Source organism: Hemiscyllium ocellatum, chromosome 22 (assembly GCF_020745735.1).
Source record: "Hemiscyllium ocellatum isolate sHemOce1 chromosome 22, sHemOce1.pat.X.cur, whole genome shotgun sequence".
NCBI lineage: Eukaryota > Metazoa > Chordata > Chondrichthyes > Orectolobiformes > Hemiscylliidae > Hemiscyllium > Hemiscyllium ocellatum.
The window spans coordinates 39,534,036-39,560,737 of NC_083422.1; the positions used below are offsets into that span (position 1 = coordinate 39,534,036).

Genomic DNA, 26,702 nt, shown 5'->3' on the forward strand with positions numbered 1-26,702 from the left:
TGTGGGTGTTTTATTTTCTGGTAACATTTGAGTTTGCAATGTTATAATAATTTAGTATCGTTCTAATTTTAAAACGTGCAAAAGCTGCAGATTATTCAAGTGAAGAAAACGGTGTACAAGTTTAATCCACTGCCTAGTCCCAGCCTGATAACAATGTTCCTTACCACTGAGAAATGTTGCAGCATGTTTTTGCTCTCCCTGCTGATAAACAAAACCAGGTGATCATTGCCGCCTCCAGCTTACATTCGGAATGCCCACGAAATTCTAACTGTGACGACCAACGTTGAAACTCTTATTACCAAAAAAGTGTCACATTCAACAGGGAGGTTCATAGCTCCATTTTACGCTAAAACTTAAAACATTTTCTGATCAACCTGTTCAGAGATTATATTACCCACCTCTGGAGCAGGTGGGACTTGAACCCAGGCCTCCTGACGCAGAGCTAGGACATTACCACAGCACCACAAGCGTCCACTTCTGCGCTGTCCTCTTCCCCCCCCCCCCAAAAAAAATCAAATTGGTTAAGACTAGCAATACTTAACTCAGGCGGAGGCCACTCAGCACCCCTGGAAATATTTGCAAAACGATGGAATCCGCTGTCACGCTGTTTTATTTTTCAGACTAACTGATTCAGGAGAACTGTGAGGATTTTTACTAATATTGCTTTGTGCGAGTGGTAAAATTTACTGTTTGTTTGGCAGAGTTAACATTCCGAGCTGATTTATGAACAAACGGAGCAAAGCAAACTGGGAAAGGTTAAAGAAAGTCCCATTCTTACTGAACACCCCACCAACCTCCCAGCACGGCTCAACTATAGCAAAACGGAGATAGAAGTGCTATATATCCTACTAGTCAGGAACAAGCTTTTAAATACTGAAGAAATGTCAAAATATTCCAAAAGCCTGCTTCGAACCCTTTTCTTTTTAGCAGTTGAGATTTTTCCATTTTGACAAGCGTGTGAAAGACAGAAAACTAAAAAGGGTTACAGGAGTGCCTCAGCTCAGCACTAGACGCAAAGCAGATTGTAAAAGCGAGTCTTCGCCGCCCACTGTAATTTCATCAACAATTTGACAGGCATTTTAGAACAGAGCTCCCGAGGAGTGGGCAGCACTAACCTCAGCACTTCAATGTTCTTCTGCGGGAACCAATTGAGTGCTCTTGCCGTGTTCTCGGCCCGAGGCAGCTTCTTGGCTGATCGGATGCCGATGCCTCATTCAGACCCCTGTGGCCTGACAGATTTAGTCAGCAGCGGTCTGTCATTGTTCTCCGGGGCAGGATACTGGCACGATCCCTGAACCGCTACATCATTGAACATCACTAGCCACCTAGACAAGTGTCCTACTACTTTAAAATGAAAATAAGGATAAAATCTAGGAGAGAGTTGATATTTTAGAAAACAAGCAAGCAAGTTCTTTTTTGGATAAAATCACATCACCTGCAGGCTGCAGGCTCCTCCTGCTGGGACCATGATCCGTTTTTAAAATTCCTTCTTCTGACAATGGCTTTTTTGGTCCTTTCTAATATCACCAAGGTAGTAGTAGTGAACATTTTTCTCGAACTGCTGCTGTCCACGCGGTGTAGTTGCTTCCCAGTTAGTGACTAGTGCAAGAACAGGAACACGGTTCCAGGACAGGATGGTGAACACTGAACCTTCCAGCTTGCTACAATGTCCAATGACACAACAGGCACCACTCCCACATCCCCAGGTAAGGTTCTGGGGCCCTGGGTTCTAATCTCACCATGACAGCTGACGGTATTTAATTACCTATTTTTAAAAATCTGAAATTAAGAGTCTAATGATGACCATTTTCCACATTGCCAAATGTCAGAAAACCCAGTTGGTTCACTAATATGCTTTAGGGAAGGAAACCAACATCCTCACCTGGTTTGACCTACATGCGACTCCAGATCCACAGCAAAGTGGTTGACTCTTAACTGTCCGGAGCAACTGGGGATAGGCAATAAATATTTCCCTAGCCAGTGACACCCTCATCCCCTGAAATGAATTTTTAAAAACTATGACAACATGAGCCTGTGTACCATAAAGATTTTCTCAATAGCAGACACTTGAATCCAGCAACAGTATAGAACCTGCTGTCACAGAAAATTGATCAATGAAAAAGGTATTACATGAACAAAGTAATGGGAGAGAACAATGCTTCCTGCGATAAAGGTAAATAGATCAGTTTGTTAAATTCTTTTGAGGGTTGTGAACAACACCAGCAAGGTTAGCATTTATTGCCGATGCCTAACTGTCCTCAAGACGGTGGTAGTAAGCTACCTCTTAATCAAGTGGCTTGCTTGGCCATTTCAGAGGGCAGTCACAATGTTATGGGCCTGGAGTCACGTTGACCAAATTAGAACAGGAGACTTGCCACCCCTATTGGCAAAATATTAGTGAACCAGATAAGTCTTTACAACAATGTAATATTTTCATAAATACCATTATTGAGACTAGTTTTAATTTTCCAGTTAATCAATTAGATAAACATTGCTAAAAAGAGTCAAAAAAGTTAAAGCTTTTCATCACTCAGTTAGGATGAAATATACCTGAAGAAAGACACCATTTTATATATACACATGAGAAGAGGGTATTATGTGGCTGTACCATCATTGGCGTGGATATGCAAGTACAGTTAACTGTCAATCTTAATTCTCAGACCTGGCAGATCAACCCAAATTGGTCTGGATGTCGTCGTAGGGACGTAGCAGATTTTGGCTGTCTCCACTACCTCATTTTTTTTTGAAAAAGGAGGAATGTATGTACAAATTTCTTTTGCCTGAATAAGAAGGACCTGAGAATTTAAGTAGCTGCTAGCATGTGCAATTGTGGGCCTGGCCGATGATCTTAAACTAGTTTCTGATGCAACTTTTAGCAGTCCGGATTATTTAATAAATAGTTTTCAGTAACTGAATCACGTCTAATGGTAGATTTACTTTTCTCAGCCATGCTCACGAACTACAGAACATTATATCCACCACTAAATGCAATTCAGTCAATACCGTGACCAATTGGAATCTGCCAGAGATTGACACTTAACTGTTCTGGCTGCATCACCATGCTAATTACAGCCCAACTAATCAGCAGCTCCTTCACATTCTATATAAAATGCTTTTTCTCTCAAGTCTGTTTCCTGTATCCTAATTTTGATGCGTGCAAAGTGAAAATATTCAATTTTTCTTTTTAGCAATCAATTAATTTACATTTCATTGCTGTTTTCATTGGAGAAAAGGTTTAGGGGTGACTTGATAGAAGTGTACAAGATGATTAGGGGTTTAGATAGGGTTGACCATGAGAACCTTTTTTCCACGTATGGAGTCAGCTATTACGAGGGGGCATAGCTTTAAATTAAGGGGTGGTAGGTATAGGACAGATGTTAAGGGTAGATTCTTTACTCAGCGAGTCGTGAGTTCATGGAATGCCCTGCCAGTAGCAGTGGTGGACTCGCCCTCTTTATGGGCATTTAAACGGGCATTGGATAGGTATATGGAGGATAGTGGGCTAGTGTAGGTTAGGTGGGCTTGGATCGGCGCAACATCGAGGGCCAAAGGGCCTGTACTGCACTGTATTTTTCTATGTTCTTCTATGTTCATTGGCTGTTTTGTTCGTGTCTCTGGAACATCAGTCCCAACCTTTGAATTGCTAACGCAATAACATGATTGCGACAATACAATCTCATGCCCTGCATCCAGTCTAATTTGGTATGGCAAGAGGTAATTATTTTTGTTAACTGTCTAAATTCATTGGACCACACATTGTGAAACAAAAGATTGTAAAGAGTTCTGTGGCCTTATGCAGTTGTTAATTAAGAGGAATTAACTGAAAAATTCTTAAGCTGACAATGTACACACTAGGTAATCTTAAAACCATACAAAACTACTCAAATTTCACCAAGTTGATCTTATATAGTTAAACAGTATGGGCCAAAATCCCTTTGCGTTAGGAAAAGAAAATAATAAGTTTCTTCCCACTGATTTAGAACATTATAATTAGGGAGATAGTGATCAAATGATTGCTGGTTCATGCCAATGCCAACAGGAGGCAAGATAGTCTCAACTTGGTCTGTTAAAGAAAATTAGTCATGGAGTCATAGAAGAAATATACAGCATGGAAACAGACCCTTGGTCCAACTCGTCCATGCCGACCAGATATCCTAATTAAATCTAGTCCCATTTGCCAGCATTTGGCCCATTTCCTACTAAACCCTTTCAAAATGTTGTAATTTTACCAACCCCTACCACTTCCTCAGGCAGCTCATTGCAGACACGCACCGCCCTCTGGGTCCCTTTTAAATCTTTCCCTTCCTGCCTTAAAACCAAATCCTCTAGTTTTGGACTCCTCCACCCCAGGCAAAGATCTTGTTTATTCACGCTATCCATGCTCCTCATGATTTTATAAACCTCTATAAGGTCACCCCTCAGCCTCCGATGCTCCAGGGAAAACAGCCCCAGCCTACTGAACTTCTCCCAATAGGTCAAACTCTACAATGGTGACATCCTTGTAGATCTTTTCTGAGCCCTTTCAAATTTCACAACATTCTTCCAGATTTGCACGTAGTATTCCAAAAGTGGTGTAACCAATGTCCTGTACAGCCGCAACATGATCTCCCAGCTCCAATACTCAATGCAGTGACCAATAAAATTATTTCAAAATAAGCCCCACCCAGCACAGGATGGCTGGCAAAACCATCTTAGGAGTTATATTCCAGGTGCTCATTAGAAATGATTTCTAGGAGAATGCATTAGCTGATAAAAAGAACAAAGTTTTTAAGCATATGCCCAGGCAGTAAGATGTTTTAGCGAGAGCCAAAAGATGTGCATTAATGCCTTACTATGCACTTGAACAATTACTATGAGTGGGCACTTCAATATAGTGCAGAGAGCACTGCAATGAGAAACAGCAACCTGACAAAATGCTGAGGCAATGCATAATCAATGAACTCAAGGAAATAAAAGATTCCTCCTGCTTGATTGGAACCTCTTTAGGTCAGTTTCATTCATATAGTCTGCAGCTGCAAAAAGACAAAATATACCATATCACATTATGTAGCATCTAAAAACACAATAGATTACGTTTGTCCTCACCATTGTATTGTGATAAGTATGGTAACCGATTTCCACATAGCAAATTGTCACAGCTAATTAATTAGCATATCATCTGTTTTTATGGTTCTACAAGCCTATGTGCCTACTTGAAGGACACCAATAGCAACAGCTACATGAGCAGTCTGATTTTTATCCCTACATACCACTATTTAAACTGTTCTGAGATAATTTGAATGGATGAAGTCAAGAGAAGTTTTGTACAATTTAATTTGAATGGTCAATGGAGAGGGGAGTCAGGAGGGATGTAACATATTCTAAGGCACTTCCAAAAGTGGAGAACAGTTAACATTGGTAACAACCAGATAGATTCTTTGAAAAAAAATAACATGCCGAATACCGAATAAGCAAAAACAAATTATCATCCTTTGCATGTTCAGGAGATGATAGAGTTCTCTTCCATTTGAGAGCATTATTAGCTTTAAATATCCAATCATGTCAAGTTATAAAAAAACTAATGCAAAATGAATCAAAGTCTCCAATGCCCTATCCTGTCCAAACTTAAGTTGTACAATATTCTTGAAAAAGAATCCAAAAGCCCCCTTCAGTAAGGCAAAGCCCAGCTACTTTAAAAATTATCTTAAATCATTCACCCTTTTCCCTGCTAACATTCCTAAAAATTAAGGTTCCATACTGATTGGATGATCGCAAAAGCATTTCATTACCTGTGGAGAGGAAATCAGAGGATTTAACAATTCAGCCTAATAGGGATGTTTTTCTTTAAAATCACTTCTACCTTTACTAATATGTTGCAGAGTTACAAAATGTCATCTCATGTTGCAAGCCTGGAAATTAATCTGCTTGCATCTCACTCAATGGCAGCGACGTTGCAGTATTCATAATGTAATGCTGATTTCAACCCTATATTAGGCATTCTGCCTCTTGCATTCTTACACAAGAAAATTAAAATGTTGAACATGGAAAAACACAATGGTATCATTCACAGGATAGTAATCTAATATCAAATAATTTTCATATTTTTGCAAGCTTTGGAAATGTTCATTTGAATTGAATCATCTCTAAGTGGAAAATTAATTATAACAGAGTATGCATCTTTCTACACAGGCTTTGAGAAACATCATCCAGTTCAAATACTTGCTCTTTCCAAATGTTCCATTTATTCTCTCACATTTCTTTAACTATTCAGTTCTTCCATAGCATTCTCTTTCAGACACAGTTAGCAGGGGTGGGGGGGCTTGATGTTTCAAACCAAAATATCACTTCAAGATAACACTGGACTCATTTTATTTCTTCAATGCTAATAGAAATTAAAGTTTAGTACTTATGGCAGTAACAGAGGTGTTACTTCCTCATTAAACAAATTGGCAGAAATGCAGAACATCTTTTAGATGAGATATTAAATGGAGTCTGTCCCGTCAGGTGGAATGAAAAGATTTTATGGCATGATTTCAAAGAAAAGTAGGGGAGCTATTCATAGGCCCTGGTTTATACTTATCTTACAAACGTCATCAGTATAACAGAAGATGATGTAATCAATATCACTCTGTGGACCTGCCTATTCACAAATTGGCTGCCATGTTTCCTGCATTATAACCTTTCAAAAAAAAAATCTATATTGTTGGCTATAAAGTGCTTTGGCACAAACTGAAGTTGGAAAAGGTTGGGAAAGGTGCCACAGAAATACAAGTTCATTCCTTTTTCCTACAAGGGTGATAACCTGCTGGATAAAATGAATTTGTTAATTCAACTTGGAAGAAGTTTCACTGATTGCATTTTGCTATTCTGCATCTAACACATCGGGTAGAAACCAGTCAAGGAATCATATATCAAAGCACAGAACCCAATGCAACATCCCAGTTATTGAATGAATACTCATGTCTAATACTTAGAGTCAAGTGAGTTTAATCAAGGTTCACTGCTCTTTGGAAATAAGTGATATATAGGCCGAAATACATTTTGAATGAAGTTACTCCTCCAATAAGCTAGCATAACAAAATAAGACAATGTAATTTATTAATCCAGTATTCCATATATACATATTATAGATTAACACTTTAAAAACTGTGCTCTTTATACAGAAATGTATCTACAACTTAATTATACAAATTAATTTTCAGAATAAACTACAACATCACTTTCACAACATTATGAATGTATTGCAAAAGAAACAAACTGAAAAAGGTGGAAAAAATTAAAAAGGTATATGGACTATGATCCATAACAGATACATACTGTGCAATTTGGAAAGCAATAATTTAAGTTTAAAGTGCATTTCTATTACATTTTGCAGGGAGTAATTTGGTTTCATATAAAATAGTCAACTTTCATACAATGGTAACATCAAATTCCTGATTAAACAAGAGTATTGATTAGATGACTGACAAATTTGAAGTTGTTGGATTGATGAATGCACACCATTTGTAAGAAATGGGTAACTAGTTATGAATCAAATAATTCATAATTACTCTGAACACCTTCTTAGTTTCCTTTTTAACAAAACATGATCATCCTGCTTTCAAAATCTAATTTTAAAAATTGAACTATTCTGCAATAATCAGCATTTATAACATACTATTATCGTATTGGAAACTTGTTTCACAAGGACATTTGATTATTCAATAACTAAACCAATTTATGGATTGGTTTATGGATCAGTTAATTGCATCAGTAGTTCAGGTTACCAAACAATACATTCATATTGCAATGTAAATGGAAATGAAAGCTCAATAGCAGAAATGTCATGGAGAAGCTTTCGTGTCAAAGCAAGAAAGCAAGATTTGGCAGACATCAGGATGGGTACGCACTTTATTTGCCTCAGCAGTGTAGGAATTCAGTTTACCATTAATTCAAATTGGCTCCAAAATTAAAAGTCACTTTAGCGGTCTGCTAAAAAAAATGATCAGGTGCCACTCTGTATAATTGCACCCCAGTCCCCAAAAATGTCAGAAAAAAAAACTATGCTCAAGTAAGAATGCACAATGTTCATTGCTTTTTTTTCCTTAAAGACCAAAGAGCACAGAAGAATGGCCAATATCCACTAATTACTATGCTTGCAGGTTCAGCAGTCATCTTTCATTATTTTTGTAGCAGATCACAGGAATGCACGTGGAAATTTAGAAATGTTAACTGAAAATTCGTTTCAGAAAGTAAGGTTCCAGAAAAATCAGTTCATTGCAGCATACTGAATATTTCAAACCTGCATGTTGGGGGAAGCAACATTATCTTCTTGCAGGCTGCAGATAAGATATACTTGTCCGAGTCATGAGTGATGTGAGTTCTTTGCCTGTCCAGCACCTGTTCTCTTGAATTCACAATGGAGTTGCTTAAACAGACATCAGTGCCAATTCAATGCTTTAGTTGCTGCTGTAATTCATGCTGGCACTTGATCAGACGTTCTATTTCTGTTCCCAGCGTCTGCAAGTTTTCCTGTAAATAAAAGTCACGATGTGAATTTTGTGGGATATATTTTGTTTCATCCTTCACAGTAGGTAGGTGCAATAGGTTTAGGAATTACTGAAAATTACCCTCCCACTCAGGTATAGTTGATTATACTGATTGACTATGTACTGACTGACTTTTGTAACTGCAGTCCAATTTTAGCAAATTGGATCCAAATATATACTACAATACTGCAGCACCATCTTCTGCTAAAATGAGAGAAATCTACTTCAATGGCTAAATTATTCCATCAGATATGATTTTTAAACCCGTTCAGCTGCATGTTAATTATTCTCATAACTTATTCCAAAGCGACCTTCTATGGAGTGTAAAACATGAGAAAAGAAAAATCAGATGTGTCATGTGGGTAAAATAGAAGCCACACCGAATACAAAAATACTTGTCAAAGCCATTTTGTGACATTTTTCCATTCAGTCTGCAATTGCATTTGTTCAATTTTAACATCCAGTCAAAGCTGAAACGGTCAGTTGTACAGGTCAAATGAAATGGTGTAAACTCAACTAAACTAAACACTCCTAAAAATTTATTTCACTCATGAATCTGACTATCTTCACAAATTACAAAACATACTCAGCATACTGGAGAAGAACAATATTTTCTTACTTAAATTCTTTTATTCAAAGACAGAAACTACTGTGAAAGGCAAATGGTTGAAAAATACAAGTTACAACAGGAAGTACTGGTGATATTAATGTCACATTGCCACTTAGCAGAATTGTCATGTTATTGTTAACTGTGTTTTTGTCATAACCATCACAGAGCAATCATGTAACACAACTGAAGGCACTGATTAGATGGATTAAAATTTACTGTGAGTGCGCAGTTGACAATGGCACATTTACTGGGAGCACGCAGTTAACAGTGGCACATTTTTGTTTTCTACCCTGAGTACCCAAAACTGAAGAGAGATGACAAAATCACTTTTTAAACGTATGCACAAATAGCTTCTTAAGCTAAACATTAGGGCAGTTTAAAAAAAAAAATCAGAAATTTCTCTCTACAAACTAGACTTCAGCTGTAGGAAAAATATAAAATAACATACAGTACCACAATATTTATTTATCATCCTTAAAGATCCACTGTCAGTGTTGAGATTTGCTATTGAAATCATTACTGATTGTATCGAAGATCAAGGAACATGCTTCATTCCCTTGCACAAGCATCATGAATTTCAGCATATATACTTTTGAAATTACTTCAATTCACAAATGCACTTTTTTTTCCTGAAGTGGTACCTGGGACATAGCACATACTCCATGGGTAGTCAAGATTCCAATGAAATCTTAATGCAAACTCATGTCCCTATGGCAGATAGTATGCACAAACCATAATATCTTGTACTGCTACTGTTAGCAACAACATTATATATGTGAATGTCAGAAATGTCACAAGGGCTTTCATAGATCCAAGGAAACAGGCAGCAAAGCAGAAAATGGACAGTTAAGAATCTTAGCTTAGGCAAAGAAAGTTATTTTGAAACAAAAAATGAGAAGGAAAAATTGGTAGACAGTTTTTCTGAATCTTAATCTGAAGATTAAAGACCAAAGCAGCTGAAATTCTATTGCCAGTGATGGGACAAGAAAGAATGTCACATTGCACAAAATCAAAAGTCAGAAGTATAATGTGATCAGGACAGAGAAGAAAAATATATAGAGCTGGAAAAATAACTGCAGAGTTAAATCGTCTGAGGACACAATTCAAAGATAAGTTGAACGATTTGGAATTGCTTTGTACTGCAAACAAAACTCCAAAGTAGATCAACAAGGAGAGACTGACCAAAGGTCAGATATGAAGATCACAACTGCAGGTAGTATTATATGAAGATCATCAAAAATTTTCACAAATGCTACCAAAACAACTACATTGCTCAGGACTTTTAAATAAAAAGGTTCATGGTGAGAATACAACATTTTACAAAGAGAACTTGGCAATGTGATTAGACAAGACCTTTATTACTGAGAATTTATTGGTTTTTCAGTATCAGGTTCCAGATACTTAAAATAAATAACATGATTTTTTGCTGTTTCAATTTCTCTCAGCTAAATTTAAAAAGATTTCAAAACTTTACCTGGCCATTGATTTTGCAGTCACTTTATGCCTTCATATAGAAAAAGGACGAGTATGTGACATCTACTTTATATTAATTTCTGTGAATCATTAACAATGAGTGGACTTAATATAGATATTTCAAATGCAGTGTTGCCATCGATGACTATATATACAAACATTATGTTTGCTAATAAAATTTATTTGATTTAAAATTACTGCCTTCAATAAAGGTCATTCTAAGGAATATAAAGGTAGATAATGCAGAACGCAAGAAATTAAATGTCAACTTTTCAGTAAGCAAGATCACAGATACAGTTAATGGATCAAATTATCATAATGAATTGCATTTTGCAAAGTATTAGTAACACACAAAAACAAGTTATTTTCTAGTAACAGACATGCAGCTTGTAGCAAAAAGGCTAATCTTTCCCCCCACGTTCAGCTTGGAGACAAATAGAAAAAAAATTCTGTTGAGAAAAGTAGACAAAATGGGAGGGGAAAAGCTACCTGGAAAGTGGTACGATTTCTAGGATTCATATTTTTAAAAAGTGCAGAGTAAGAATTTTAAAGAAACCTGCATAATCACTCGAGGCAGAACCACATTTTAAAGAAAGATAAGTGCATGTCACTGTTATCAGTAATATAATGAAATATGGTGCATGCATTTGCTAATGGTGTAGTTGTCTGCTTTGCTTAATGTTTCATAACAAGTTATGAAGTTAACCCTTTGATTGTGATAAAATGTTACAAGTTTCCTTAAAACAAAATCTTCTATCAAAGTTAAAAGATGTCTTTATTCCTATGCAAAAATATGTAAATGACATACAATTAAAAGTCAAAGTACTTTAACCTAAAAAAAAGTTGAAAAGAACTCAGCTTACAAACAAAAAATGTCTTCAGTTTATTATGCTTATTATCCAGTTGGTGTAGATTACAGCTTAAATGGAAACTGAGTATAGATGTGGTACTCCCATATATAGAGCCCTGCAGAGAGGTTGACAGCAGCAGCAGTAAAAATAAAAAATGGGATTACTGAATTTTATGGATTTAAGATAGCATTAAGTATGTCGCGATTAATAAAGATGAATGATTGGTAATGGATATCAGGGACAGGAGAAAAAGAATAAAAAGTTCTGAAAACGTTTCACAGAATTGAAAAAAAAGATACACGAAAAGCGATCATAGAAAGGGTCATAAAAAACATTTTCAAACAGGGGATTTTAATACAGATCGTGAGAGAGGAGAGATGAAGCTGTTTTGAGAATCAAATTCCAGAACTGTGGAACAGGTATGTTGGATACATATGAAACTTGTGAAAGTGTGTTGATAGTGTAAATTCAGCAATGGTACTGCCATTGAAAAATGGTATATTTTTCTTGTTGGTAATGGCACGAATATTATTTACTCCTTATCAACTTGAACCTGAACAATATTCATCATCTTGCTGCTTTTGGATTCAGGTTGCTTCAGCATCTGAGGAGTTGCAAAAGGTGCTGCAATTATGCAAACATCCACAATTCTATTCTTATAATGGAGGGAAATTCATTGATGAAGCAGTTTAAGGTAGTTGGGCTTAAGATAGTGAGGAACTCTTGAAAAGATGTCCTGGAAGTGAGAGATGATTGACATCTAACCAGCATTACTTCCTTCCTTTCTGCTAGGTATGACTCCAATAAACATAGTGTGTTCCCTAATTGTCATTGACCCCAGGTTTGCTAGGGTTCCTTGATGACACACATTGTTAAAAGTTGCCTTAGTGTCAAGAGTAGTTACCCTACTTCCCCTTTTGACTTTATTGCTTTTGTCCATGTTTGGACTAAGGCTGTAATAAGGTCAGGATTCACATGGGTTTGGCAGTACCAAATGGAGTGCTGGTGAGCAAGTTATCATAAGCAAGCACAGTTGATATACCTTATATCATTCTGTTAAATGACTGATAGAGTGGTAATTGGCTAGATTCAATTTGTCCTGCTTTTTGTTGAGAAGACATTCCTGGGAAATTTATCACATTAACACCTACCAATGTTTTAATTGTACTGAAAAAAAGCTTGGTTATGGGTACGACTAATTTTGCAGCACAAACATTCAGTACTATTGCTGGAATATTGTCAGGGTCCATAACCTTTGAGGTAATCAGTATCTTCAACAGTTTCTTGATAAAGTGTGAAATGAAGTAAACTGTTGAAGATACTGATTACCTCAAAGGTAACTGTTAAACTGGCATCATTGTAAAGGCCTTCAGGCACCCAACTCTAAGATATCTATACTCCTATATTTTTGCCCTTTTAAGCACCCCTTAGTCTCTCCTTTTCTGATGGCATACCCTTCAACTGCCCAGGAAATTAGCTTAGATTAGATTCTCTAAAGTATGGAAACATACTTCAGCCCAATAAGTCCACACCGACCCTCCGAAGAGTAACCCACCCAGACTCATTTCTCTTCGACCAATGCACCTAACACTATGGGCAATTTAGCATGGCCGATTCACCTGACCTGCACATCTTTGGACTGTGGGAGGAAGCTGGAGCACCTGGAGGAAACCCACACAAACACGGGGAGAATGTGCAAACTCCACACAGACAGTTGCCCAAGCCTGGAATTGAACCTGGGACCCTGATGCTGCGAAGCAGCAGTGCTAACCACTGACTATGCAATTCTTCCACAAATATCTGCCTCTCTCCTTTGCTTTTTTTCTTTTAACACATGCCCTGAGACCTACGTCTTTGATCAAGTGTTTGGTCATCTGCACTAACATTTCATTTTATTCCTTATCTTCACATCTTCCTCCAATAAAAACAAGCTTTTGGAGGGCTTCTCCTTCATCAGGTGAAGAGCTTGTGATTTCAAACAAACCTGTTGGACTATAACCTGGTGTTGTGTGACTTCTGACTTTGTCTACTGAAGTCCAACACCAGCACCTCCACACCAATAAAAACAGACATCAAAGTGCTTTCAAGAAAATTATTTGATTTCAGGATTTAACTTGTCAGCTGACAAGTAGGGGCACTTTCACCACCAGTCAATTCGGAGTTGAACTCCTATTCCAGGGGCAGATCCTGGTTGTTTGAGCTTAGGTTTATAGTGACAGAAAAGAATGGGAGCGAGAGAAAGACAATCATAAATAAGTCAATATCCATCTGGTCATTTAAACAGGAAATAACCCTTCCAGGCACCACCCCATCCTTGGGTCTGAAATGTTATCAGTAATATGTTTGGGCCGCGGTAAATCTGAAGACCTAGAGTGGAGTGCAACAACTAGCAGACTAAGAACGGAGTGGTATGGCCAGCTGACTGGAAAGCTGGAGCGGACTGCAACAGGCAGGCACGCTGACTAATGAGTGTTGATCTGTAACTGTGAAGAACTAGAGTCAACTGACACACAGGATATATGGAAAATACAAAAGGTGGTTTTGGCCAAAGTAAGGGGTCGACTTATACATGAGATTGACCTATACATGAGATTGACCTATACACGAGTATATATGGTATTTGGTGCTTTTTGTTGTGAATTTGGGTTTCTGGTTTTGAGTTCATAACTCATGGGTTTTCTGGGTGTCTGAGTTAATAAGGATTTCTGTAGCCACGATAATTTTTGAAAATGGTTTTGAAGCCTAGCTTTAGAGTGAATGCATTTTCATATATAATCATACAGTCCAGAGCCCTTTGACCCACTGAGTCTGTACTGCCAAATTTGCAGTAAATCCACACTAGGCCTACTTTCCCACTTGGATGAACACTTGAAATGTCATTACAGGTGCTTTATAAGGTTGTGAGGTCACCTCAACTACCTTCCCTGACAATGAATTTCAGACACTCTGGGAGAAAAAAATTCCTTAAACCCTTCTAAACCTCCTTCCCACTACGTTAAAGTTGTGCCCCCTTGTTACTGACCACACAACTAAGGGGAACAGCTGCTCCTACCTACCCTGCCCATGCCCCTCAATCTTACACATCTCCTTCAAACACCCCACCCCGCCCCATCCCTCCAACCTCAAACTTCTCTCAATAGAAAATAACCAGAGCCTATCTGGCCTCGCTTCATAACTAAACTGTTCTATCACAGGCAACATTCTGATGAATCTCCTCTGCGCCCCCTCAAATGTAATGAAATCCTTCCTAAGGTAATTGGAGGAAAGTTTGGGGGAGATGTCAGAGGCAAGTTTTTTTTTTACACAGTGGTGGGTGCATGGAATTCACTGCCAGTAGTGGTAGTAGAGTCAGATACATTAGGGACATTTAGATTAGATCCCTCCAGATTAGATTCCCTACAGCATGGAAACAGGCCCTTCAGCCCAACAAGTCCACATCCACACTCTGAAGAGTAACCTACCCAGACCTACCATTTATTTTCTCCTGACTAATGCGTATAACACTATGGACAATTTAGCATGACCAATTCGCCTTACCTGCACATCTTTGGATTGTGGGAAGAAACCAGAGCACCCAGAGGAAACCTATGCAGACATGGGAAGAATGTGCAAATTCCACAGTGTCCTTGATGACATCACTAAACTGCTTTAAAATCAGAACAAATTCCAATATTATTGGATTCGCCACAGTATGGAAACAGGCCCTTCAGCCCAACAAGTCCACACCATTCCTCTGCAGAGTAACCCACCCAGACCCATTCCCCTACCCTATATTTACCCCTGACTAATGCACCTAACACTATGGGCAACTTAGCATGACCAATTCACCTGACCTGCACATCTTTGGATTGTGGGAGGAAACTGGAGCACCCAGAGGAAACCCACACAGACATGGGAAGAATGTGCAAACTCCACACAGACGGTTGCCCAAGGTGGGAATGGGACCCGGGTCCCTGACACTTTGAGGCAGCAGTGCTAACCATTGAGCCACCGTGCTGCCCATTTAAGTGACTCTTGGATAGGCACAAGGACATTGGTACAAATGAAAGATATGTAGGTTAGTCTGATCTTAGAATAGGATTAGGTGGCTGGCACAACATCGAGGGCCGATGGGCCTGTACTATGCTGTACTGCTCTATGTTCTATAGTTGTGGTGACCAGAACTGCACACAGTATTCCAGCTCCTGTACAGCTCCAACATAACTTCCTGCTCTTATAATCTATGCCTCAACTGACAAGTATCCTATATGCCTTCTTATTACTACATTAATTTGCCCTGCTACCTCCAGAGATTTGAGGACAAGCACCCCAAGATCCCTCTGATCCTCTAAGCTTCTAATTTCTACTATTCATAAGTACAGTTTGTCTTGTTACTTCTTTCTAAGTGCATGACCTACACTTTTCAGGGTTAAATTCCATCCATCAATCTGACCAATCCATTTATAGCTTTCTGTAACCTAAGATCATCTTCCTCACTGTCAACCACTCAATCTTTACATCACATGCCAATGTCTCCCCCCTCCCCCCCACATTTACATTGACATAATTTATATACATCATGCACAATAAAGGGGCCTGGCACTGGTCACTATGGTACACTGGGTACCACCTCCAGTTGCACAAACAACATTCTACTACCAGACTGTTTCCTCCCACTTTTGGAGCCCACTTGACAAGTTACCCTGGATCTCATGCTTTTGCCTTCTTTATCAGTCGCACCGGTGAGCCCAGGTCAAAGGCCTTGCTAAAATCCACATAAATGACATTAACTGCACTATCCTCATCTGCACACAGTTCTCTCTCAAAAAATTCAACCAGATTTGTTCAGCAAGACCTCCCTCTGATCAAACTTTGCTTCTCTAAAAAGGGATTCATTATCTGCTTCAGAACTTACTCCAATAGTTTCCCTGCCACTGATGTGAGACACTACGATTGAACTTCTGTTGATTTAGATTGTTTACTTTGCTGTGTTGCAAATCTATGGGCAGTCAAGGTTTCTCGAGTGTTCTAGAACTGAGCTGAAGAGAAACACTCATTGCCAAGAAAAAGAAATTGAATTTTTCTCTTTTACCAGTACAGTCTGTGAACTCCTTAAACTAGGATGGATGTGTAGGAAAGTGCTCCAGAAAAGGGAAAAGATATATCGTTAACTAGGTTACCTTCAAATGAGGAATTCATGTTAGTTCCAGATGAGACGTTTTGAAATAGAACCCTGAAGAGTTTACTTCAAGTGAAGTACACTTAAGCTGGTGTATGACAGTTCCAGGAAAAAGCTCTCTGTAGTTTCAGTCTAAAACTGAAGTCACAAGTAACTTAAACTTAACAAGGTGTAAGATACAAGGACATTGTGATAGTATTGCCCGAGTAGAGTTTTAGGTACTATACAGGCTGTGCTTAGAGATGAATAGGACTGTGCCTCTACTGTGTGTTTGAAATTTTTGAATTTATCTTATCAGTGGATAGAATAATCCAAAACTATTTTATCTTCAGTTCTTTCGTAATAAATCATCATTTCATTATCAAAGTAACACCTGTAGCATTGTGTGTGTTATGAATATGTGGGTGTACTATCCCTTTAAAAGAGTAAAAGTGAGCAGTGACAGCACCAAGTGTTCTCAATTAGACACTGTGTAACATGTGCTCCAGCTACTGGGGTAGCTAGTTGCCTGGAAATGACACAACAGATTTGAATTAGGCCAATCAGTTTAAATTATACTCTGAAAAATACCAAGTTCCAATCAAACTTTGAATTGAGTACACTGACAATCTTAAAAGCCAATGACACAATCTGACGCTTTAGGGTACAAGACCAGCTGGGAGGAGAACTGCCACTAGACCAACAGCTGTCGGCTGCTAGTCAGAACTCGGAGACGTACCTGTCTAGAGGAGCAGTTTGCAAGAGAAAAACCTCAACACTGGCCTGGTGAGCCAATCTACTGAAGAAGATTTGACCGCTGTCTGGTTTTAAAATTTGAATTTTTCTGTAAATCTTAATTGGGGGTTTTATGGGACTAGTATTACAGAAGGGAATGTAAAAAATAGGTTAGAGGAAGGAATTGTAAATAGTTGTTAGTTAATTCTTCTCTGTTATACGTTAAAAAATAAAGTTGTTTATTTTAACTTTAATTCTTGGCCTATCGAATTTAAACAGATTACTGCACGGGATAAATCATGCCAGTTTTAAATTAAACAGGAGGGCTTACCCAGTGCTGGTTTTAAATTAAACAGGAGGGTTTACCCAGAGTCGTAACGTGTGCTTCTGTTTCCATGTGAGATCACTTGGTTAAAACAAAAAAAAATCTGACCTATCAAGCCAGGTTCCCATCTAGGATCTGACTTGTCTGGTACTAACACAGGTGAGATCATAACAGGTGTTGTAGGCAGAAATGTTTTACATTTGTGAAAGATATCAACAAACGTTGATAGGTAGGTGGGACCATAGAGGCAACAATGCAGTAACAGAAAGAGAGGCCATTCCAGACAGACAAGGATGGATTCAAGTAAGGGCAATCCCATGGAGTTTAGTGATGGAGCTGGTGGAAGACAACTGGGTGGTCAATCAAGTCAGTGGATGAGAAGAGCAATCATGTGGAGCAATCAGAGTCACAGAGATTGCAATTTGTGCATTGCTGCGAGATATTCTGATGCTTTAAAGAGTAGTAATACAACGGGATTTATGGGGGAAAAAAGTGGGCATTGATTTGGCAGGCAACACATTATTTGTAAACTGCTGACCACTGAAGGGAATTTTAAATCCTCTGGGGCAGTAACTGAAAAAAGGTTTGCGCACCGATACTGAAGTATACCTTAAAGTAAAAGAGCTACTTAAAATGTCAAGAAAAAAAAATTACTATAATATTTATCTAATACAACTAAAATCATGTAACGCATTTTTCATCGAAGCCTCATTTAGTTATCCCAGTTCATATTGCTTGCCTTGTTCGGTTTCTTCATTTTCTTTTCTGTTTTAAGTTAACAGCATTCCTAGTTATACATTCCAACATTTCTATATTTTTAAACCTGTAAACCATATTTATTTACTCTACTTTAAGCTCCTGTAGTTCACCTTCCAACACAAATGCGAGATCCAACGTTTTAAAAAGTCATCTGAACAGCTTTAGAATTATTGAAGGTCACACTTCAACTGATCAAACTCCAGACGGCAAACTGTTGCACCAATTTCCAGTCTAATTCTGCATGCAAACAGGTCACTGGGAGAGTTATTTTAATGTGCAGTATTAGTAATGCTAAACATGCTCAAAATTTTCCAGTCATGAAATTAAAGTGAAGAAATTGAAAAAGTTTCAATGACTTTACTATAAATCTATTCTCTTCCTCATAATCAATGACTTACATTAACAGATCTCTCTGCATTTAATCGTTAAAGTAGTATCGGAATGTTACAATGTTTATTTAATGTTCTGCTAAGGTAGAGATACATCCCGAGTGTTAAGCCCACTTGTTATACATAAGGAATTAGGGGACAGAATCACTTCGCACTGATGTGGCTGTTATTCAGAGGGATGTTTTGCACCCTGCTGTTATCAATGGCTGGAAGTATGAACAAAAGTCCTAATGCCTTACAATTCTAATATATTCCTAAACACACCAATCAAAAATACAATCTTTCATATGGGATTTGAACAAATCATATAGTGTTCACAGTAGTTTCAGTTCCTGAAAATATAGTTTGAAACATTACATGTACCGTATGTTACCTCATCTTGAGGGGCATAAATTGCACTAGTTAAGCGGAAATAACCTGACAACCTTCAATCTATTTGAAAACAGGTAAGTGCATCACGAGCACAAATTTGGCAGCAATTACCACTCATTAGACAAAGAAGCAAAAGTAGGCCATTCCGCTCATCAAGTCTGCTCCACTATTCAATGAGATCATGGCTGATCAGATATCCTCACCTCTTCTTTCCTGCCTTAGCCCCATAAACCATGGTTGTCTTACCGATTAAACATTCATCCATCTCAGCCCTGAATAGAATTAATGACCTAGCCTCAATAGCTCTCCACATTAAAATATTCTACAGATTAACAACCCTCGGGAAAAGAAAACTTATCTTTACCTTTCTTAAATGGAAGATCCCTTTCTCAGATTTTGCCCTCTTCGTCCTTGACACTCCCACATGACAAAACAACTTCTTGCATCTATCCTGTCAAGCTCCCTGATAATCTTTATGGTTGAACAAGGTCTCCTCTCATTCTTCTAGATTCCAAATAAGTACAAGCCCAATCTAAATTATCTGGAATTAGAACTGTATCCGCTTAACTCCAAACAAAGACACATTCTCACATCAAAAGACGACTATAGAGATGATATTCCCAAAAAAAGGAACAAAATAAAAAAAACCATGTGTGTTGGTAAAGGATCTGAAAACAAAGAATACAATGTGACTTATCTCAGTCCATTGAGTTTATGTTCAATTAAATTGAATTGCTGATTGTCATAGACTGAAAGCAACTTGGATCAGAGTCTTTGGAAAGTGGCTTCAGTTCAGTTTTCCAGGATTAATAACGTAGTCAGAAAAAGTGATATTTGAAAACCTTATAAAAGAGCCCTGAAACTTCTGAGAGGAAGATACACTTGCAGCTCTTGGAATTCCTTCCTTACTGACTCCTTAGACCTCCAGACCCAAATTCTCCGAGATACCTACACTCCTGTAATTATGCTCGCTTAAGCACCCCAATTTAATCTCTCCTTTACTGGTGACTGAGCCTTTAGCCCAGGAACTAAACTATGGAATGCCTTCCTTAAATTTCTGCACCTCTCCTTCTCTTTTCTCTAACACATCCCCCAAAATCTCCCTCTTTGACAAACGATTTGGTCATTTGGACTAACATCTCATCTCATTCCTCATCTCCACTTCTCCTTCTCCCCCTCCAATAAAAACAGACAAAACCCAAGTCTGGGAATGGCTGCTAGGCTATCATTAGTTTGAGGAAGCCCATATAGTCTTTTAAAGTCAGTTTCCAAGCAATTAAGATCCATCCACCTTCCAAGTTATTTGGTATTTTAAACACCATTCCTTAATACCCTAAAAGCTTTGTTTATCTTACAAACAGCAAGTAACTCACCTTAAACTGTGGCTTAATTCCCAAGAAACCACATATTACACCCTTTTCAATCCAGAATGTGTCCACAGTCACATATTTTCCAGTTTTGTATATTGCCCTTAAAATATAAAAATGTATTCCCAATACCACCTAAATTGTGGCTTTTAAAATAGAACACAGTACTCCAGATGAAGACTAAACTTGTGTTTTAAAGATTTTATGACTTTATAAAGTGCTGAAAATATTGTGGCAGCAACTGTGGAAAGAGAAAAAGTTAATATTTCAAGTCAAATATGACTCTTCTGCAAAGCCTTCCTGTTTTCTGGTTCTGAAGAAACAGCATTCAATTTAAAGCATTAGCATGTTTTCTCGCTCCACAGATGTTGCCAGATGTGCTAAGTATTGCCAACATTTGGTTTTTATTTCAGATATCCAGCACCAGTAGTGCTTTGTATTAATTTATCTTAAATATGTCCCTCTGAGACAGGCAAGAAGTGGTAAGATACAAGAACCTTGGATGACGAAAGCGGTGGAGCTTCTTGTCAAAAGGAAAAAGGTAGCTTACATAAAGTGGAGGAAGCTAGGGTCAAGCTCAGCTCTGGAGGATGACAGGCAGGCGAGGAAGGGGCTTAAAAATGGTCTGAGGAGAGCCAGAAGGGGGCACGAGAACGGCTTGGCAGAACGGATTAGGGAGAACACAAAGGCATTTTACACTGATGTGAGGAATAAGAGAAGGGTCAAAGAAAGAGTAGGGCCGATCAGGGATAGCATAGGGAATGTGTGTGTGGAGTTTGAGGAGATAGGGGAAGCCCTAAATGAGTTTTTTGCTTCTGTCTTTACAAAAGAAATGAACTTTGTAGTGAATTAAACCTTTGAAGAGCAGGAGTGCATGCTGAAATGCCGAGAGAGATAGAGGAAGCTGATGTGCTGAAAATTTTGTCAAATATTAAGATTGACAAGTCGCCTGGCCCAGACCAGATGATTTGTCCTCGGCTGCTTTGGGAAACGAGAAATGTAATTGCTTCGTCACTTGCGAAGATCTTTTCATCCTCACTCTCCACTGGAGTCATACCTGAGGACTGGAGAGAGGCAAATGTAATTCCTCTCTTCAAGGAAGGAAATAGGGAAATCCCCGGCAATTACAGACCAGTAAGTCTCACGTCTGTCGTCTGCAAGGTGTTAGAAAGGATTCTGAGGGATAGGATTTATGACCATCTGGAAGAGCATGGCTTGATTAAATGCAGTCAACACGGCTTTGAGAGGAGCAGGTCATGCCTCACAAACCTTATTTGAGGATGTGACCAGAAAGGTTGATGAGGGTCGAGCTGTGGATGTGGTGTATATGGACTTCAGCAAGGCATTTGATAAGGTTCCTCATGGTAGGCTCATTCAGAAGGTCAGGAGGAATGAGATTCAGGGGAACATAGCTGTCTGGATACAGAATTGCTGGCCAACAGAAGACAGCGAGTGGTAGTAGAAGGAAAATATTCTGCCTGGAAGTCTGTGGTGAGTGGTGTTCCATAGGGCTCTGTCCTTGGGCCTCTACTGTTTGTAATTTTTATTAATGACTTGGATGAGGGGATTGAAGGATGGGTCAGCAAGTTTGCAGACGACACAAAGGTTGGAGGTGTCGTTGACAGTGTAGAGGGCTGTTGTAGGCTGCAGCGGGACATTGACAGGATGCAGAGATGGGCTGAGAGAGGTGGCAGATGGGGTTCAACCTGGATAATTGCGAGGTGATGCATTTTGGAAGGTCAAATTTGAAAGCTGAGTACAGGATCAAGGATAGGATTCTTGGCAGTGGGGAGGAACAGAGGGATCTTGGTGTGCAGGTACATAGATCCCTTAAAATGGCCACCCAAGTGGACAGGGTTGTTAAAAAAGCATATGGTGTTTTGGCTTTCATTAACAAGGGGATTGAGTTTAAGAGTCGTGAGATCTTGTTGCAACTCAATAAAACTTTGGTTAGCCAGCACTTGGAATACTGCGTCCAGTTCTGGTCGCTCTATTATAGGAAAGATGTGGATGCTTTGGAGAGGGTTCAGATGAGGTTTACCAGGATGCTGCCTGGACTGGAGGGCTTATCTTATGAGGAGAGGTTGACTGAGCTCGGACATTTTTCATTGGAGAAAAAGGAGGAGAGAGGGGACCTAATTGAGGTATACAAGATAATGAGAGGCATAGATAGAGTCGATAGCCAGAGACTATTTCCCAGGGCGAAAATGACTAACATGAAGGGCCATAGTTTTAAGCTGGTTGGAGGAAAGTATAGAGGGGATGTCAGAGGCGGGTTCTTTACACAGAGTTGAGAGAGCATGGAATGCGTTGCCAGCAGCAGTTGTGGAGCCAGGGACATTGGGGACATTTAAGAGACTCCTGGACATGCATATGGTCACAGAAATTTGAGGGTGCATACATAAGGATCAGTGGTCAGCACAACATTGTGGGCTGAAGGGCCTGTTCTGTGCTGTACTGTTCTATGTTCTATGTTCACATCCTTGCTTTTGTGCTCAAGTATCTCATTCAAAGCTGTTTTATACAGTATTCTCAACTTATCCTGTCACTCAAATATGTACTGAATATCAGTCTCTTTCTGCAGCCTTATTAAAGCTGTACGATGTAGTTTGTAGCACCTCTCATTTTTCCTTAATGTCACATTACCCTTCAGTACTAAATTCTGTCTGCCAATTTGTCTACCTATTTCACCTCTTCAAAAAAAAACACTCTAAATAAAGTGTTTAGTGTTTTATAAATCTCAGAGCTCTGCGTTATCTGTAAGCCTTGCAACTATGCTCTGTATACCCAAGTTGTAATCATTATAAACATACAAAATAGTAATCATTCTAATACTGACATGTGGGAGCACGAGTATTTCCTTCAGATTGAAAAATAAATTTTGACCACAACTCTGATACCGACCCCTGAACAGTTTTCTTAATCACAGTGCCACTGTACTTTCTTTAATCTTACAATTTGTACTTTGTCAGGCAACTATTGGAAGTTACATACATATCTTGTTCACAACACTCATTGCTCTCTCCTTCATTACTGCACCAAAGAGAACTGTACCAGGTTTTGCTTTTAAGCATAGAATTTCATTTAATGATTCAAAATTTTCTAAATAATTACCTCTGAAAATTTCTTCACCATGACAGTAGGTTAATTGACCTGTAACTTTTTTTTTAAAAAGGAAGGGTGTAATATTCACAATCCTGTTGTTCCTTGGTACAAACACATTCCAAATATCCAAGACAAGTAGGACATAGCTTCCACAATTTCACCCTCATCTCTCAATAACTGAGGATGCATTGTAACACATGACGACTTTTCTATTTTGTGTACCGTCGGTCTTTTAAATGCCACCTCTTTCTCTATTTCTATCCTACCAGTAAATCTCTGTGTTAGCCATGACACCTCTGGTAACACTCAATGATCAGAAGGTTGACAGTTCAGGTCCCACTTCAAGTATAGAGAACAAAATAACATAACAGCTGACACACCAGTCTAAGTACTGAGGGACTTCTGTAGTGGTTGAAACATTAAATTGATACCTCGTCTGATTTCTTGTATGGATGTGAAAGATCTTGTTCTATTATTTCAAAGTGCAGCAATGGAGTTCTCAATATTCATTTCCACAAGATGAAAAACAGATTATTTGGTCAGTATCATATTGATGTTTGTGTCAGCCTACTGTGCACAAACTGGCCACTATGCACTGACATTTCAAAACTACTTGATTGGCTGTAAAATGGTTTGAAGTAACTGTGGTCATACAAAGGTGACAAAAATCTGTGTACATTAGGCAGCATCCTGCACTACTATATTCAATACACACTTGCCCACAAGCCTCCTTTTAATGTCCATAGCTGGGTCCATCCAATTATCCTCTATTCGCCTCACAAAGAACACTGAGGTTCCCTTTTGTTAGTTGCTAATCTATTATAATAGATGTTGCCACACTTCACTATTTTTCAGATATTTTCTGTGAGCTCTACGTTCAGTTTAGTTCTCTATTAACATTTGCCTTTTTCTGTTTTATTTTAAATATCCATATCTTTAGTCATCCACAGAGCTCCAACCTTGAATACCTAGTCTTTCCCCTTCATGGGAATGTATATATGCTGTATCTGAACCAGCTCCTCTTCAAACTTTTCTCATTGTTTCAATTACTAGTTAGAAACATTCCCAGCAGCACTCGGAACCCATGAACACCCCATTCCAGTAAATTCGTCCCGCTCGGAAATGTAGCCAGTCCACCTTGGCCAGTCATAATGATCAGGAATCTCGAACCCTCCTTCCTGCAGTATTTTTCCAATACATATTGTGGGGAATTAAATCGTGTATAAAGAAAATTAATATCTGATTCAAGCTGAAGTTAATTCAGAGTCAATGGAAAACCAACTGACCTGACAAGCAGCAGAAGAGTATCATCCATATTCTGAAGTGTTCCTTCAGCTTTGGATTAAAGTAAAGTATAGAATATTGTACTTTAGGAAATACATTGGTCTTGAGAAGAGTATTACTCGGATGAACTAGAATAAAAGGTATTAACCTTTCAGTACAGTTACACTTGCCGACAGACATTCACTGGAAGCTGCTATGATAAAGTCATTTTGGTCCAGGTGGGATCACAGAGCTATGCTAACAGGGCAAATAACTGCCTTGAACGACAAAAAAATTGATATTAAGAGAAATGAAAGAGATGGAAAACCTAAAAATACTTAGGATTAGAAGAACTGAAACTCCACACATGTAAAAGTCAATTCTCTGTATCAGACAGTTGTTTGATAGTAACTAAGACTTAGCATGACATTAAAGCTTTACTTTGGGTGCAATTTTCCCCTCCCTGGAGTGGTGATTTTACAAATCTGGGTATTGTCCAAAACCAATAGTAGTATGTTTTCAGAAACAAAACCAGAAGTTGCTGGAAAAGCTCAGCAGGTCAGGAAAGATCTCTGAAGAGGAACGAGAGTTAATGTTTCAGATCCGGTGACCCTTCATCAGAACTCAGTAGTATGTCGCCCCACCACCACTTTGTGCCATTTAGAAACAAAGTCATTACTTTTTAACTCTTCATGTCTTCTAACCCTTATTAATAACTTTTGATTCAGCTTTATGAAGTGCACATCCAATCTTTGATCAAATCCTAAGCTCTAGTACTATATTTAAAGTACTTTTAAATTAGTCCCCCTAGATTTCTATCCCTTCCTAATTCTTTACTAGCTGACAGAACCAGATGAGATTGGTGCAGTGACCACTCATGTGCAAATGCAGACATATAAACACAGGGTATAATGCAGTTAAATTGAATCCTGTCTCTGCAGGTTACATATTAGATGAAAAGAAGTCACCTTATTGACACAGAATGAGAGCTCCACATTCAAAATATAATCTATGACTTACCTTTAGTGTTATATTCTTTAACAATGTGTCTTCGAGCACAGCTTGCAACTTCCTGTTGATTTCCAATGAGAGCTCCATTGTTAACCCACTGTCTGCTGGATGTGATGTATAAAGTGAAGCCATGATTCCTCCACGTCTGCTCAACTGGGCCTTATTGAAATCAGATGCTTCTGAGGACAGTGCACCAGATTCTTCCCTCAGAACATATGTCTGAATGATTCTGCATCGAGAAAATATTTTTGTAATAGTTGAAGAAATATTAACAAATATATTGTTTGGCATTGATAATGGAAAAGCTGGATTACAGAACCATGCAAGAACATCCACAGGAAAGGCCAATGGCGAGTCAGTCAGTAAAATAAGGCAACATTGTAAAAGTTTGAGTTTCGTGCCAACATTTGAACAGCAAGACTAAGAATCTCACCTGTGCAGCAAGCATGGCTACTGCACCATTCTTCCACCAGGGTCACTGTAGGACAGACAATAGGCTTCATGAAGATGAGGGCTTGGACTATTGTTTTTTTTTGGGGGGGGGGGGGGGGGGGGGGCGGGAGCGGGGGCATGGTCTTACAATGCACTCCAGTCAATGTGCCACATTTGTCTTGCATGCTGTCCCCCAACAACCCCTGGGAGCAGCAAATAGGTCATGTGATGGACACTGAATAGTTGGGAGAGTAGTAGCCTTCCAAGGTAGAAGTTGAGGACACTGAGCAAGTGGATCATCGTCGTTAACACGATGCTGTACGACTATATCAGGTGCAACAAGCTCAACTGACACCAGCTTCCAAA

General features: G+C 38.8%; 1 protein-coding gene across 3 annotated transcripts in view; it reads right to left on the reverse strand.

Moving 5' to 3' along the window:
• Nucleotides 1-7,046: 7,046 nt before the first annotated feature.
• ccdc186 (coiled-coil domain-containing protein 186) overlaps nt 7,047-26,702 on the reverse strand; it is a 116,556-nt gene continuing 96,900 nt past the window's right edge. For 2 of the 3 annotated variants that reach the window (XM_060842117.1, XM_060842118.1), the window contains 2 exons: nt 25,914-26,133; nt 7,048-8,490 (listed from right to left, as the gene is read on the reverse strand). In XM_060842117.1, coding sequence (XP_060698100.1) covers nt 8,410-8,490; nt 25,914-26,133 — 301 coding nt within the window. In that variant the 3' untranslated portion in view covers nt 7,048-8,409. Of the gene's footprint in view, nt 8,491-25,913; nt 26,134-26,702 lie in introns of all 3 variants that reach the window. The other variant, XM_060842116.1, reaches the window with a different exon arrangement.